Source organism: Schistocerca gregaria, chromosome 8, assembly GCF_023897955.1.
Source record: "Schistocerca gregaria isolate iqSchGreg1 chromosome 8, iqSchGreg1.2, whole genome shotgun sequence".
Classification (NCBI taxonomy): domain Eukaryota; kingdom Metazoa; phylum Arthropoda; class Insecta; order Orthoptera; family Acrididae; genus Schistocerca; species Schistocerca gregaria.
The window spans coordinates 289177045-289193761 of record NC_064927.1 but is presented as its reverse complement, the minus strand read 5'-3'; the positions used below and the strand labels follow the sequence as shown (position 1 = coordinate 289193761).

Sequence of the window (16717 nt, the reverse complement as noted above, 5' to 3'; positions counted from 1 at the left end):
ACGCCCGGTACTCACAGTGTCACTCTGTCACAAGATAATGCCTGCCCACATGCTGCCACGGTTATTTCGGCTACGCTACAGAACTTTTGATGGAAAGCTCTTGAACATCTGACCTGTAGTGACGATTTCTACCTATGTGATTTCCATATTTTTGGAACCTGAAGAAAGACATTTGTAGCCGGTGATTTATTTCGGACGCAGAGTTGCACGCCTGGGTACAATCATCGTTCCTTAGCTAATTGCAAACATTTCTCCACAGAGGACTGACCGTCTTGTCTCACAGTGGGATAAATTTATTTACACTTACGGCTATTACGTTTCACACAATAAACAGTATACTTACTGTTCATCTTCAGGTTGAAGCTCTTTTGTCTGTGTTTGCCTTAACAGTAACACATGTGTTTGAGTCAAACTCGAAGAACTTAATAAAAACGAAACTGAAAAATAAATAAGTGCTTCAACCCAAATACCCTGAGTGGCAAGGATTTCAGTGCTCCACCCCCGACGGCCGCGGTGTCCGAGCGGTTCTAGGCGCTTCAGTCCGGAACCGCGAGACTGCTACGGTCACAGGTTCGAATCCTGCCTCGGGCATGGATGTGTGTGATGTTCTTAGATTAGTTAGGTTTAAGTAGTTCGAAGTTCTAGGCGACTGATGACCTCAGATGTTAAGTCCAATAGTGCTCAGATCCATTTGAACCATTTTTTTGCTCCGCCCCCCCCCCCCCCCCCCACCCCGTCACCCTGCCACTCAGTAGAGTGAAAGATTTTTAATACTGATTTGTTGGAAGGTAATGAAGCTGTCCTGTCACCAACTGCTGAGGATCTGGGATAGATACTTATTTTCTATATGCACGTCCGTTTTCAGTTAGACGAAAGATGTTGAGAGTTACGCATGGCTTCTGATAGCTATCTGCCAGATGCAGCATACGGCTTAACGCTTGCGCTATTCAAGCGACGCTGGTGGCCCCTAATAGACGTGAGATTTCTATCGTTCGCTGCATTGCGGCTGGGGTTACGCAGCTGCTTGCACGTTACTCACGGGTCGCCGGTTGCGTCTGCTGCGTGGCGAGGCCGTTGCGTCACTGCGATGGCGGTCGCGATAGCCGTGGTGAAAACGAGCAGCCGCTGCAACACCACACAGGACACTGTAAACAACAACAGCGGCGGCGGAAGAGGCTGCTCTGTCCGATCTGGAACGCCACAGCAGTTTGTCAGTGCGCAGCGCTACCGGGCAACCAGAGACAAACTGCGGCTGAGGAAGATGTCACACTGGTTAATCAAGGAGAGTCAGATCAAGTTATCTCGCACACAAAGGAATAGGACCTCTTCTTCCAATCCAGCGAACAGGAAATACACCATTGAGATCTTTGTGGACATCCACACTGAAGTGCACTGTGAAGTTGTACCCACATCCTCTCGCGAACAACCAAAGGTTCGTTCTCCAACAACGCAGGTAGAACTGTCTGCACGAACCTCGAGTACAGGTTGCCATTCATACGGTTGCCATTCAGACGACAGGCAGAAGATATGGCCCAATGAGATTGTCACCTACAACAGATATTCGCGGCAAAATGTACTTAATGGTATGGTTTTACTATAGGGTGTCGGTTTTCTTCGTCCTACACATGGCTGTTCCTGCTATTCGAAATACAGTCACGATCAAATGAGGCCTCGTCAGTAAACAGCACGATTTGGAGAAAATCAAGTCTTTCAGTCTGTCATAGTAACAAGCACGGACACAATGCGACCCGCGGTGCAAAGTCAGTCACAAGCATTAAATGGGCTCGTTGTGGGTGATATGGATATAATTGTTGTTCGTGGAGTATTCGTTACACGCTAGTATGTGCAGCGCCTATTTCTCGTCAGTACGACCAGTACTTGTAGTGGGGTCCGCTGCACCCACGTTGCAGCATCTCCTATTCAAAATCGGGCATGCGAGTGGTCCTCTTGTTGAAATGTCTCTCGTTTCTTCCTTACACTGAACCAGTCTCCCGAATTCACTGATAGAAAGAAATAAACACTCGCCATGACGGACAATGATGTCTCTTAGGTCTCCCTGTACAGTCTCTCAGTAGTAAGAGCATTGCAACGTACTTGCCCACACACTAGGTGCAAGTGAACGAATTCTGCGAAACTGTGCCAGTAGTACACCATCGCATTGTATTGTACATCTCTGAATAGCTCTCAGTAATGAATGGGTCTGTCGTTGACTCATACCACTTTCTGTCATGGGACGATGTAAATACGATACAATAGAGCCACCTTATTGACAAGTAAAGTAAACAATACCTGTGTCACGACTTCCTAGTAATCAGGCTCGTCCAACTTGTTTCCATGCAGGAAATAAAGAATGTAGATGTAAATAAACGGTACAATAAGTGTAAACTTGTGCGTATGTTAGTTCTAAGTAGATAAGAAAGCAATCATGTTAGACAAAGTTGTAGACAAATTTATTTCCATATCTCCTTAAGCTGGCTTCTTAGACCCCAGGTTCCCTAACTCAAGTTGTTCATTGGAGCATTCTCTATGCCCTGTTACATTTTTGCACGCTCTTACGGAAACGCCATATGTACTCTGCAATGAACTGTGAAGTACCTTCCAGAGGTTATTTATCCTTTTACTAACTGTTTTGACTTCGGTTTGTTCCATTTGAGTATCGAGCTCTGGAACAATGGTTCCTTGAACGAGTATGTCAAACTGGTTCATTTATGGGACAGTTGGCTCCTTCCCTGAAGATCCTAGCAGTTCAGTTTTTTCAGCATCTCCTTGACGCCCTCCTATGGGTCACACAAACCTCCCTTCTTTGTATACCTTTAATATCCTCTGTTAGTTCAATTTGGTACGAGTCCCACATAATGATAAATAGTCTACGATGCGTTGCACGAGTGTTTTGTAAGCACTGTCCTTGGCAGACCCCATTTTCCTAGGAAAGTAACCATGACGTCTCCCACCTGCCTTACCCATGACTGAGACTATATAATCACTACACTTAAGTATGTTATGAGTCAACCGTTTGCGGTTGACACTCGTTGATACTGTACTCAAACGATGTTACGGGTATTGGTTCCTTGAATTGAAGAATAGTATATTTCTGGTCGTTTAAAACTAGCTTCAGATATTTACACCACTTACAAATATTGGCAGCTCCAGAGTGAACAATGAGCAGATTTTTTTTTTTTTGACTGTGATCCATCATTTGTGAAAAGTCCGAGGTTATTGTTAATATGCACTGTACAATAATGAGTACATAACATAAGCAGCAACGGTACCAACATGCCTAGTACACACCTATATGTGTCGAAGACGCTCCAAGATAACATATTGCATTCTCGCTGCTAAGAAATCCTTAATTGAGTCAATAATTTCGCTTCATGCTCCACACGATTGTAGTTATGAAAATACACGCTTCATGGTAATGAATTAAATGATTTTCGGAAATCAGTCGATACTGTACAATTGCAACACTTTTAAGTTGTTTTGCTAGAAAAGCACGAGTCAGATTTTTCATGGAGACGTGTTAAAAATCCATTTTGGTTGGCATGAAAAATTTCATTCTAATCGGATTGCTTCATTACGATCAAACTGAGATTGCTGGCCGCGGTGGCCGAGCGATTCAAGGCGCTTCAGTCCGGAACCGCGCGATTAGCACAGTCACAGGTTCGAATCCTGCCTTGGGACCGGATGTGTGTGATGCCCTTAGGTTAGTTAGATTTAAGCAGTTCTAAGTTCTAGGGGACTGATGATCTCGGATGTTAAGTCCCATAGTGCTCAGATCCATTTGAATCATTTTCGACCTGCGAATATGTTCTGAGATTCTACAAACAGCTGTACGTTGAGAAAGTTTTGCCGGTACTTTTGTGGATAGCTTCTGCTACCTTTCTTGATGTCGATGTGACCCGTGCTTCTTTGAAACCACTGTGCATAGTTTTCTGTTCGATAGGTCTACGCCATATTTTCGTTAAAAAAAGGAGTGATTGAAGTAGAAATTTTTCATAGAATCTAATAACAGATGTTACCGGATCTTATAACTTTTTTCAATTTTAGCGTTTGTAAATGTTGCTTAGCGCCACCGACACTAATCTCTACATGTAATAGACAAAAATTTGGAAACTGTGCAGTCTCCTAGCGTAAATTTTCGCTGTGAACTTACGTGAGAAAAGAACATAATATTTTTCGGTAATATGTGGAAACCACTGGTTCTGTTCATGTGAAGCCCATCGAGTGAGGAGGATAAAGGATATAATTACGATTATTATCCGTGTAGACAATGATTGTTGATTTTCATTTGTCTGATAAAAGTGAAGACATTTTACCTTTGCCAATTGTACCGCTGACCTAAGGTTGCAGCGCCTGAGACAAAAACAGATCACGTTCATATATTGTTTTTAATTTGCAATAAAGCAACTGCACCATGACGTAACTTCAATAAAAGGAAAAAATTATAATCAATTATTTAGCACATCCAAGTATTGGTTATAATAAGTCTGTGTCAACATTTTTTTTTATTTTAAAGGATTGTAAGGAGATCTGTGATACAAATAATTAACAATTATTTATTTAAATGTCAGGTTCATACATCATGGTGTAATTACATTAGACGCAAACTGATATCAACTGCGTTTTTTAAAAATGGGAACCCCTATGTTTTATTACATATTCGTGTAGCACGCAAAGAAATATGAATGTTTTAGTTGAACCACTTTTTTAGCTTCGTGATAGATGGCGATGTAATAGTCACAAACGTATAAGTACGTGGTATCACGCTACATTTCGTCAGTGCGGAAGGACAATTGCTTCGTGATACATTACCCGTGATAAAACGGACCGTTTACCAATTGCGCGAAAAGTCGATATCGTGTTGATGTATGGCTATTGTGATCATAATGCCTAACGGGCGTGTGCTATGTATGCTGCTCGGTACCCTGGACGACATCATCTATGTTTCCGGAATGTTGGCCGGATAGTTACGTTATTTAAGGAAACAGGAAGTGTTCAGCTACATGTGAAACGTCAACCACGACCTGCAACAAATGATGATGCCCAAGTACGTGTTTTAGCTGCTGTCGCGTCTAATCCGCACATCCGTAGCAGACAAATTGTGCGAGAATCTGGAATCTCAAAAACGTCGGTGTAACTTCTCTAAAACTCTCTCTCTCTCTCTCTCTCTCTCTCTCTCTCTCTCACACACACACACACACACACACACACACACATATATATATATATATATATATATATATATATATATATATATATATGGAAATGGAAAAAAGAACACATTGACACCGGTATGTCAGACCCACCATACTTGCTCCGGACACTGCGAGAGGGCTGTACAAGCAATGATCACACGCACGGCACAGCGGACACACCAGGAACCGCGGTGTTGGCCGTCGAATGGCGCTAGCTGCGCAGCATTTGTGCACCGCCGCCGTCAGTGTCAGCCAGTTTGCCGTGGCATACGGAGCTCCATCGCAGTCTTTAACACTGGTAGCATGCCGCGACAGCGTGGACGTGAACAGTATGTGCAGTTGACGGGCTTTGAGCGCGGGCGTATAGTGGGCATGCGGGAGGCCGGGTGGACGTACCGCCGAATTGTTCAACACGTGGGGCGTGAGGTCTCCACAGTACATCGATGTTGTCGCCAGTGGTCGGCGGAAGGTGCACGTGCCCGTCGACCTGGGACCGGACCGCAGCGACGCACGGATGCACGCCAAGACCGTAGAATCCTACGCAGTGCCGTAGGGGACCGCACCGCCACTTCCCAGCAAATTAGGGACACTGTTGCTCCTGGGGTATCGGCGAGGACCATTCGCAACCGTCTCCATGAAGCTGGGCTACGGTCCCGCACACCGTTAGGCCGTCTTCCACTCACGCCCCAACATCATTCAGCCCGCCTCCAGTGGTGTGGCGACATGCGTGAATGGAGGGACGAATGGAGACGTGTCGTCTTCAGCGATGAGAGTCGCTTCTGCCTTGGTGCCAATGATGGTCGTATGCATGTTTGGCGCCGTGCAGGTGAGCGCTACAATCAGGACTGCATACGACCGAGGCACACAGGGCCAACACCCGGAATCATGGTGTGGGGAGCGATCTCCTACACTAGCCGTACACCTCTGGTGATCGTCGAGGGGACACTGAATAGTGCACGGTACATCCATATCGTCATCGAACCCATCGTTCTACCATTCCTAGACAGGCAAAGGAATTTGCTGTTCCAACAGGACAATGCACGTCCGCATGTATCCCGTGCCACCCAACGTGCTCTAGAAGGTGTAAGTCACCTACCCTGGCCAGCAAGATCTCCGGATATGTCCCCCATTGATCATGTTTGGGACTGGATGAAGCGTCGTCTCACGCGGTCTGCACGTCCAGCACGAACGCTGGTCCAACTGAGGCGCCAGGTGGAAATGGCATGGCAAGCCGTTCCACAGGACTACATCCAGCATCTCTACAATCGTCTCCATGGGAGAATTGCAGCCTGCATTGCTGCGAAAGGTGGATATACACTGTACTAGTGCCGACATTGTGCATGCTCTGTTGCCTGTGTCTATGTGCCTGTGGTTCTGTCAGTGTGATCATGTGATGTATCTGACCCCAGGAATGTGTCAATAAAGTTTCCCCTTCCTGGGACAATGAATTCCGGGGTTCTTATTTCAATTTCCAGGAATATATATATATATATATATATATATATATATATATATATATATATATATATATTAAAAACACTTTAAACTACCTAATACGGTGTTGGAAAAACGTTGAAATTCAAAAGTGCTTGCAGTCGTCTCGGAATGAATAAATTCAGGCCCAGTATGGTTTCCAAGGGAATCTTGTTCCACTATTTTGCAAAACAGTCGTAAATTCAGGTGGTGGAGGTGATAAGCGATCACACAGCCTTCTCCTCAAAATAGACCACAAGGGCTCAAGAACACTGAAATCTGGAGACTTTGGTGGCCAGTCTTGGGTGATACGAGACGTGTGAGGAGGGCTCTGTCACTTTGGGACACATCATCACAATTTGAGAGCAAACGTTTTACCATGAGATGGACCTGATCAGCCAAACTGGGCACATAATCCTCGGGTGTTACTGCGATGTCACAGAGCAACCATGTGGAGCTTTGAAAGCGACTATGGTGTCCATGGAAATTCACGACATGACTGCCCAAATCAATTAGAAACCCCCACCATTTTTCACAGTTGGGACGTATACTTGCCAAGGCATTGGAAACTGCGTGCAACAGAACTTGTCCGAGTAATCGACACGCGTTCATTGCTCCACAGTCAAGGTCCTATGACTTCCGTATGACGTTTGACTGTTCTGGGCATTTCAATCGCTGACAGGTTTTGGAATTCCAGCTCACCATGAAAATCCCAGTCTGTCGAGCTCCATTCGTGTTATTTTGGTGTGACTGAGTTAACGAGTGTGACGTTCAGTTCTGCAGCAGTCGTCCTCTTATTTTTCGTAAAAATCTTATTCAGTGACCATCCGTCATGCTCATTCACGGCACACTTTCGTCAGCGTTGTGAGTTGGGGTATAAAGTTTTTCCGTGTTTCCTGTATGCGGTATGAATCTTCGATTCGGTGTCTGTTGAAACAATAACACCTCGGCTATGGGAGCGCCCACCATGCGAGCGGCAACAATTCGAGCGCTGTCAAATCCACTTAGCTCCGACCTAACGCATTCACAGCTACACAGGACACTGACACTGACACATTCAACGTATTGAGGACATTGGGAAGGCGCCGTTCGTCGTCAAATTCTACAGCGCAACATGCAGCCTTTGCTACACTTTTCATTCATATTAAATATTGGATTACTCCCGGTCTTCCCATATTTCTTTCCAGCCACTGAACATCATTCATGTTTGCCGTAATGCGGGGGAAGAACTCTGGAAAACAACACTTTTTTTCTGGAGGAATGCATCTTCCATGAGTAACAGACTGAAGTTCTTAAAGAGAAAAACTTTGCGCGATCCAGGAGTTTCTTACGCCACACTCCGTTTGCTGCAGAATGTTCAGGAGATCAACGAAAGAGAGCAAACCAAAGAACACTTTTACTTACAAGTGAGGCCATGACGTTGGGATTACTGATTTATTTCAAAGTTTGAACACCTTTAGTAGGCCATTAAAACAACTTAATGTGCGAGTAGTACGGTGCGCTACTGTGGCAATTTCGAGAAAATCGCAAGAGAACTGTTATGTGTCTTTTATGTAACGGATGTATCTGTGCTTAGGTGCTTGACGTTGGAGTTCATCGTGTTTACGTTCGAGCTTCGTAAAACGAATGTGTATGGGTAAAGGTTCGCTCCCGGTCGAACCTTCATTTTTGTAGTACAACTATAAATTCTGTGCAATTTTTGAACGAGCACGTTTTACGAGAATTTGTGTGAAGTGTAAAATATTTACACTAAGGAAAAAAGTCTGTACCACTCGAGAGTAGTTGCATGATCGAGTCTCGTCTGGGTCATAATTTCTTTCGTGATTTTAAATTCATTTAGAATACTTACATCATTTAAGTGTAAAATTCTTTAGATATGCACTAGTTAACACATATCCAATTGTCATTTTTATAATTACATATCACGCAGAAAAATTAGGTTTTAATTGCAAATACAAATTCCTATTTACCGATCTTTGTTTAAAGTTTATTAGTAACGAATGTTTAAATCAAAATACCCGTTTCGAATGAAACATTTTCCGATGTAATGTAGTTACGGAACTAGTCGTAGAATATGCACCTTCGTTTAAAAATTTGCATTTGCCGCAAAACCGATCCTGGCCACGCACCTAACAAATAAGCCATTCTACCAAAGACGCACGCCAGCATTTAGAAGAATCGATCTAAGTTTACGATATTAAAGACTCTCAAAAATTTCAAAGTGAATTTTCTTGAGAATTTTCGTGAGTTGCATCTAACGGTTTTGTTGACTGACATTTGAGCCTGGAACTTCAGGTATTAAAAAAAAAAAAAACACACAAAAATCTTATCAGTTGACATATTGTTATTAGTCCATATTCGACGTCACTGCTCTTCCTTGATCTATCCATTCTGCTGTTACCATTTCTTTACTGAGAAAACAATATTGACCGCCTATGTTTATACCGGCGGATTCGGTTCTAGTGACATCTGGTGGTGCGCATTAGGTAGGGATGTCCGGACATTTTTGATGGACAATGTATTTTACTTATGAACGGTGAGTCAAGCGGCATATTACAAACAATATTAGTCGCCTATGTCTACATCTCCATACACATCCACAGCCAGCACCTCAATTTGAAGGACAAGCAACAGGTTACTTAAAATTTCATAACTTATTAACTTTACGTCCCGTACATTTCCTTGAGATGGAAAATCTTCTGTACATGAATCTTCTGTCCTTTTCTCACGTGGGACTTTGTGTACTGCCGATGAAGGGAAACAGACAAATTCCATATTTCTAGATTCCCGTAAAAAATTCGTCACCATGATCCACTGCATACTGGTAAGGAAGATATAATCACATGCAGTAGGTTGCCACTAATGTGAGCGGCTCACCGATCTTTTTAGTAACCGAAAACATAATGTTTTCTTCGGCGGCATGTGATCATCAGAGACAAAGCTGCCCCAGAATAGTGTGCTGGAATGTTTTTATTTTCTATATACATAAGTGATCTGGCGGACGGGTTGAGCAGAAATTATGCAGTTGTTTGCTGACAATCCTGTAGTGTGCGGGAAGGTGTCAACCCTGAGGGATTGTAGGAGGATACATGATTACTTGGACAAAATTTCTAGTTCGTGTGATAAATGGCAGCTGGCTCTAATTGTAGAAATACATAGTCGTTTTCCCTTCCTTTATTTGCAAATAGTTGTACAGAAACCAGGTAGCAGATATAAGCGTTTTTAAGGTATCAGGCAAATCCAACAACTTCCGTGAAGGGTTTTCTCATGATAGTAAACCGGCAGCATGTCACATAGCTCCGAATAAATCCTGACATTAAATTACCCAGAGTAATACGATCAACGAGTGAGCAGATGGAATACCACAGACTAACACAAGAATGCCTAAATGCATGTCATACTTTCCCACCGTGAAACAGACGCAGTTCCGAGGGGAGAAACAAGAACGGAAGCCGAGAGCAGAACCGTGTAAGCTAGAAGGGCTTACGGTAAGGGACGGGCACCCACATCGCCGGCCAATCGCCAAGAACAGACCCTGGCCCATGTTAAAAGGTAGAGCCCTCCAGAAGAAGAGTATAGATCTTACAATAACACTAAAAGGGCCATACCAGCTGCAAGTTTTAGCGTGAGACTATACGCGTCTCTGTTACGTAGCAAACATTAAAAACATTGCCCCACCACGAAACGTATAACGTTTCTCATTGGATAGACAGAATTTTTGTAGGGAGCTTAAAGTTAACATTGAGACGCTGATTGGTCAGTTGAAAACACAGCCAGATACCTTTTCTTAAACCAACTTCTTCAAATTGTAGTAAGAAGAAGTTAGAGAGAGTTGCTTCTGAGACGACGAGGTGTGTGGAGCTGCGCCGCCCGCCTCCCAATGACGCTGATAAACCACCGAAAAGGTAATGAACATACGTGATGCCGCATAAGAGCGCATAGGGCTTCACTCAGGACTGCAGCAGTCTCATCTGTTACATCCCATTTTTACTAGTATAGATCGTCAATTAAACTTCGTGGTATTCAGATTTGCTACTAGAAGTCAAAATCTGAAACACGATGATTTTTCTGTTATGTAATTATTGAGAAGCCACATCAGTCACTGTAATTTATGACAAGTTAAATAAGTAATTAAAGATAACTGAGGATCACTGTAGACCATTTTGATAGTTTTCTCTTTTATGAAACTTATCTCAAACCTAGATTATAGATGTGATATGGCATAGGTCATCCTTCGATTCGTTGTAGAACTTGGAAACCCACTCAGGGAATGTTCGTTCCCATTTTTGTTGAACGCAGTTGGTTTTTATCGTCCTGTATTAAAATATTTCGTTTCATCAGTAGCGCAATTTATAAACAATGTTTTGTGAGTAGAATAAAATTTCCAGTGATAAACTTAACTGATATTTCAACGATATTGTACCAGATAACTAAAAATAGGAAGGCCTTGAACCCCTTCCACTAAATTTAGTTAGTATTAAGATTCTTTTACAGGGAGTGCAGTGGAGCTGACGCTGAAATCATTAAGTATTTGGTTATATCATCGCTAGTCTCACTGAACTCTTCTGGATTCTATATGTCATGTGTGGTCTGGCGTCTCCTTACCAGGAACAGGTCTCAGGTTCAAACTGGTCAATTCCCTAAAAAACAGGCTCAGAGCGTCGTTCCGCGAAAGTGGTAGGGAGACACGACTTAGAACAAACAGACACCACGCAGAATATTAGAAGTTGAGGGACATGAAAGGGAAGCAGTAGTTGGGAAGGGAGTGAGACAGGGTTGCAGCCTCTCCCCGATGTTATTCAATATGTATATTGAGCAAGCAGTGTAGGAAGCAAAAGAAAAATAGGGAGTAGGTACTAAAATCCATGGAGAAGAAATAAAAACTTTGAGGTTTGCCGACGACATTGTAATTCTGTCAGAGACGGCAAAGGACTTAGAAGAGCAGTTGAACGGAATGGATAGTGTCTTGAAAGGAGAATATAATATGAACATCAACAAAAGCAGAACGAGGATAATGGAATGTATTCTAATTACATCGGGTGATGCTGAGGGAATTAGATTAGGAAATGAGACAAAGTAGTAAAGGAGTTTTGATATTTGGGAAGCAAAATAACTGATGACGGTCGAAGTAGACAGGATATAAATGGCAATGGCAAGGAAAGCTTTTCTGAAGAAGAGAAATTTGTTAACATCGAGTATAGATTTGTCAGGAAGTCGTTTCTGAAAGTATTTGTACGGAGCGTGGCCATGTATGGAAGTGAAACATGGACGATAACTAGTTTGGACAAGAAGCGAATAGAAGTTTTCGAAATGTGGTGCTACATAAGAATGCTGAAGATTAGATGGGTGGATCATATAACTAATGACGAGATATTGAATAGGATTGGTGAGAAGAGATGTTTGTGGCACAACTTGACCAGAAGAAGGGATCGGTTGGTAGGACATGTTCTGAGGCAACTAGGGATCACCAATTTAGTATTGGAGGGCAGGGTGGAGAGTAAAAATCGTAGAGGAAGACCAAGAGATGAATACACGAAACAGATTCAGAAGGATGTAGGTTGCAGTAGGCACTGGGAGATGAAGAAGCTTGCACAGGATAGAGTAGCATGGAGAGCTGCATCAGACCAGTCTCAGGACTTAAGACCACAACAACATTTGCAAATAGAGCACTAAAGGAAATGACTGGAAGTAGTACAGAGTACCCGCCGCCCCGCAGTGGACGGTTGACTGCGGAGTACGTCTGGAGATGTAAATGTATGACTCCTTATATGTCTCTGTAATGTCTAATGCAGTCCTTGAGAACCCTATGTGAGTTATACGTATGAGGTTGTAGTACATTCTTCGTTCCCTATCCTCATAGTATTTCTTATTTTAAGAAGGCTTTCGCCAGATAGTTGACGCCCACTTTTAGGCGTCTGCTAGTTATTTTATGGCAATTCATTGAGAAATGAATATGTAGTCATGAAGTTTGAAGATGTAAAATGTTATTAAAGTTTGTTTTATGTACAAAGCTTTTAGAGTTATCATGTAAAAACGCACTTGGATTTCGAATCGTCGTCAATTTTTACTCTCAAGTAATTATATGAGCAAGCTGCGACTAATTGATATTTTAGTGGTAGCAGTCTACGGTTTTGCCTTTTTTGTGGCGCCGGCCGGATTGGCCGTGTGGTTCTAGGCGCTACGGTCTGGATCCGAGCGACCACTGCGTAGTTCTAAGTTCTAGGCGACTGATGACCTCAGAAGTTAAGTCGCATAGTGCTCAGAGCCATTTGAACCATTTCTTTTGTAGCGCATAGTTTTACATTTTCGAACATTAACAATAAGTTTCTACTCTTTGCACCACTATGAAATCTTAACATATGACTGCATATGTATGCAGATTTCTTCAGATAGACTTTAATTACAGGTAACGGATTCATCTGAAATGTTTCGAGTTTACTATTAATATTTAGTGACAGGTCATTAACGTAAAACATGAACAACAAAGACCTCAACGAACTTCTACAGCACAGTCCTGAATTTACTAAACCTGTCCATGATTCTGCATCTGAAAACCGCGCTGTGTCTTCTCTATCAAAAAGCTTCATTGAATTCTAAAACTCTGTTTGGTATTACGAATAATCACACTTTGATCAGTAAGCTTGGGTGTGGTTCTGAGAAAAATCCCTTAAGCAAGTCGTATAGGCGCGCGTGTCCTGTGAATTTGTGCAACTACTGGACACATTACAATATTCAAGAGAACAACACTCCTCTGGCCGTAGGACCCTACTCACTTTTACCGATTTAAGCTACTACCGAATGGCACTGACGCCACAGACAAATATTCTAACTGAACGAGATAATACAATGGCAAACACATTGGAGTCACATTTGAAGGGACAGCGATTTTAATCCGGGTCTGGCCATGCAAATTTGGGTTTTCCATAACTTCCGTAAATAGTTTGAGGCAAATTCCGGGATAGTTCTTCATGTCTTCTTTCCAGTATCCACATCATTTATCCTCATACAGCTGCGAGACTTAAACAGAAGAAGTACCCTGGCATCATCATTTGCAAAAAAAAAAAAAAAAAAAAAAAAAAAAAAAAAAAAAAAAAAAAAACCTTGAAAACAGTTTTCAGTTACCAAGGTTTTGGTTTCCTGTCATTAATTTTATTCTCTATGTCAGCCATGACTGCGTGGAAGTAACGAGTGCCAGTAGCAGATTTTACATACGATGAGAACCTCTTTTCAGATATGAAAGAGGTTTATCGATAAGATTCAGTTACGGTAATAAACAAAGACTTCACGCATTGCACTTGTGACAGCCAAACACATTTCATTTGACCTCTCTCTATCACAACTCTTCGTTTTGCTTCATACCAACTGTGCAGTGTGTGCCATTTCTTCAGACGTTTATTTGCAGACGCTTTAAGTGATCGATGGTCGCTCCAACAATGATCTGTTCCACTATACGTATGTCTGTCCAAAGCTTCGCTTTGTTTTAAATCCACTTTTGCTCTATATACTTTTACAAGACTTTACATTATGAAGTATGTAGAATAACGATCGTATTTCGAATATAAAATGATTTATTTCTCTATACCCAAATTTATAGAATGTTGCGGCAGTTTCGACTGTGCTAGCAATCATCTTCAGATCACAAAAATATTGTTACTTTGTGTAACTCGTCACCTGTTGTATAATCAAGTGCCCCTTCAGAAATTTCCAGTAAGAGAGTTGCCGTATCAGGTCAGCGCTGTCAGACTTCCGGCCTATGTTCTGAGCGAGATATCACAGTAGCTAGCTCGCTGGATTCGCTTTCGAGAAGATGACGGTTCAAATACCCGTCCGGCCATCCATATTTAGATTTTATGTGTTTTCCCAAAATAGATCCAGGCAAATGCTTGGATCGGTCCTTTCCCGTCCTTTCTCAATCCGATCTTGTTTCCCGTATTTAACGACTGCGCTATCGGCGGGACGTTCACCTCTAATTTTCCTTCCTTCGTTCCACTGACCCATTTAGCACAATGGGTGAAGAAACTGATGGCGGGGCCGCGAATTTTTGTGGTTTGATCGCGAGTACTTCGGAGTGCAGTAGTGGGGTTCCGGTTTCAAATATTTCAAGAGTGGCGGACAGAAAACGCTGCACTTGACACCGAAAGGCCTACGGTGCTATGAATTGGAAAGGAGGAAGAAAAGAGGAAAGATGAGAGCTATGAAACATCACAAAACGATTCTCTGCTGAAAATACAGAGCAAGAAAAGAAGTTACGACTGACGTGTAACTAAGACAGTCGCATTGCAGCAGGATGCAATACGCAGACACATACAGGGTGTCCCAAAAACCTCGGACAAGCTTTACGAACGTTTCGTTATACCAAAACAAGAAAAAAATGTCTGCCAAACATACACTCTAAAATGCATATGTTAAGAGCTACGAGCATTTAATCAATAGAACAGATGTTTTTCACACTATCGAAAAAGTACAAGTGCTTTGAGCAAGCATTATAGACCCCATGTTTAACGGACATTTCTTTCTTGGTTTGGTCCATATTGTCTCCTCCCAAAATATGGGTAGCCAAATCCCTACAGTAGAAGGGACATGTCTGATAGTAGCGAAGATGAATAAGTGTTTATAGCTCTAGGGAATCCATTTTAGAGGCCATGTTTACTAGACTTTTTCTCTAGTTTTAGTGTAAGAAACCTTCCCATAAAGCTTGTTGGTTCTTTTTGCGACACGTTTAAGACAGCCTTCCACAGTGTCCCACGGACTAGAGTGCATGAACACATTGCTGTTTCCTTTGTAATTTTCTCGCATACTGATGTCGTGGTTTGATGTTTGGTAGCCAGACTGCCATTCCTTATTTTTTTAAAAAAAAAAAGAAAAGAAAAAAAGAGTCCGTAAGGTAATAGTCCCCCACACGGAGCTGCTACAGTTTTCCAAATGGTTCAAATGGCTCTGAGCACTATGGGACTTAACATCGGAGGTCATCAGTCCCCTAGAACTTAGAACTACTTAAACCTAACTAACCTAAGGACGTGATACACATCCATACCCGAGGCAGGATTCGAACCTGCGACCGTAGCGGTCGCGCGGTTCCAGACTGAAGCGCCTAGAGCCGCCCGGCCATTTCGGCCGGCCTACAATATTCCAGCCAGTTGTTCCAGCAGAACATGTACCCTATGTTAAACAAATTCTTTTTAGCCTCACAGTAGTTGAGTTATCTGATAAATAACTCTTCGAGATTTACTGGCTCGGAATTTTACGATAGAGAGAAGTGACATAATGGCCTGTAAACAGCCGTATCTGCGTTACATACGGAACATTGAAAAGTACGTTAATAAATGCCACACGATGACAAAAGCCTGGACAAACCGCACAACAAAGGAACAAAAAAGCACCGAGAGTAAAGCACAGTTTGGCTTTATAATCGCTCGTTACGCAGGTTAGATTCGTGAGTCATTACATATTGTTTATTGCTGTTTCGTTTCTGATAGGCAGGTCATTATCAATTGAAAGTGAACGCCACACATTTCACTGGTTGGTTTTCCAATTTGCCGCTAGAAAGAATATACCTAGTTGAACGTTAGTAAAGGACAAGGTGTTACAATTTTCCCTAGGTAGAGAGCAATATTCCATAAGAGAGAGTCGTACCGCTCATGAATAAGGCGGAATTAATTGCACCTGTAAAGCTGTAAAAGCCAAAAATGTCACGCTACCAGGTTGACGAAGCAGCTGCGGCGAAAGGGCATTGTAAAATCATGTTCCATCCATACCAAGCTCATGACCGATGACCTTAGCAGTTTGGTCCCTTAGGAATTTACACTGACAAACACAAACACACACACACACACAGATCATTTCAAACCTAGTGAAATGTTACGTGGCAAGAAACAATAAAGAGTTTAATCTCAGTGAAGTAGAAATGCTGATCAAAGAAACTATTAAGAACTTTTCCCCACAGGACTTGAGTTGTGAACCTACCAAGAAGGTAGTAGAATAAACATTTATCCGTGGAGGATCTATATAAGAAGGAGGAGATTAGTGTCAGATCCAGCACCAGTTGCGGGTCC

The 16717-nt window shown here is 42.5% G+C and overlaps 1 protein-coding gene across 4 annotated transcripts in view; it reads right to left on the bottom strand.

Moving 5' to 3' along the window:
• The window catches only part of LOC126284418 (uncharacterized), a 74500-nt gene that overhangs the window by 38419 nt on the left and 19364 nt on the right, over window positions 1-16717 (bottom strand). For all 4 annotated transcript variants that reach the window (XM_049983331.1, XM_049983332.1, XM_049983333.1 and 1 more), the window contains exon 2: window positions 1040-1125. In XM_049983331.1, the coding sequence (XP_049839288.1) occupies window positions 1040-1125 (86 nt within the window). The remainder of the gene's footprint in view (window positions 1-1039; window positions 1126-16717) is intronic.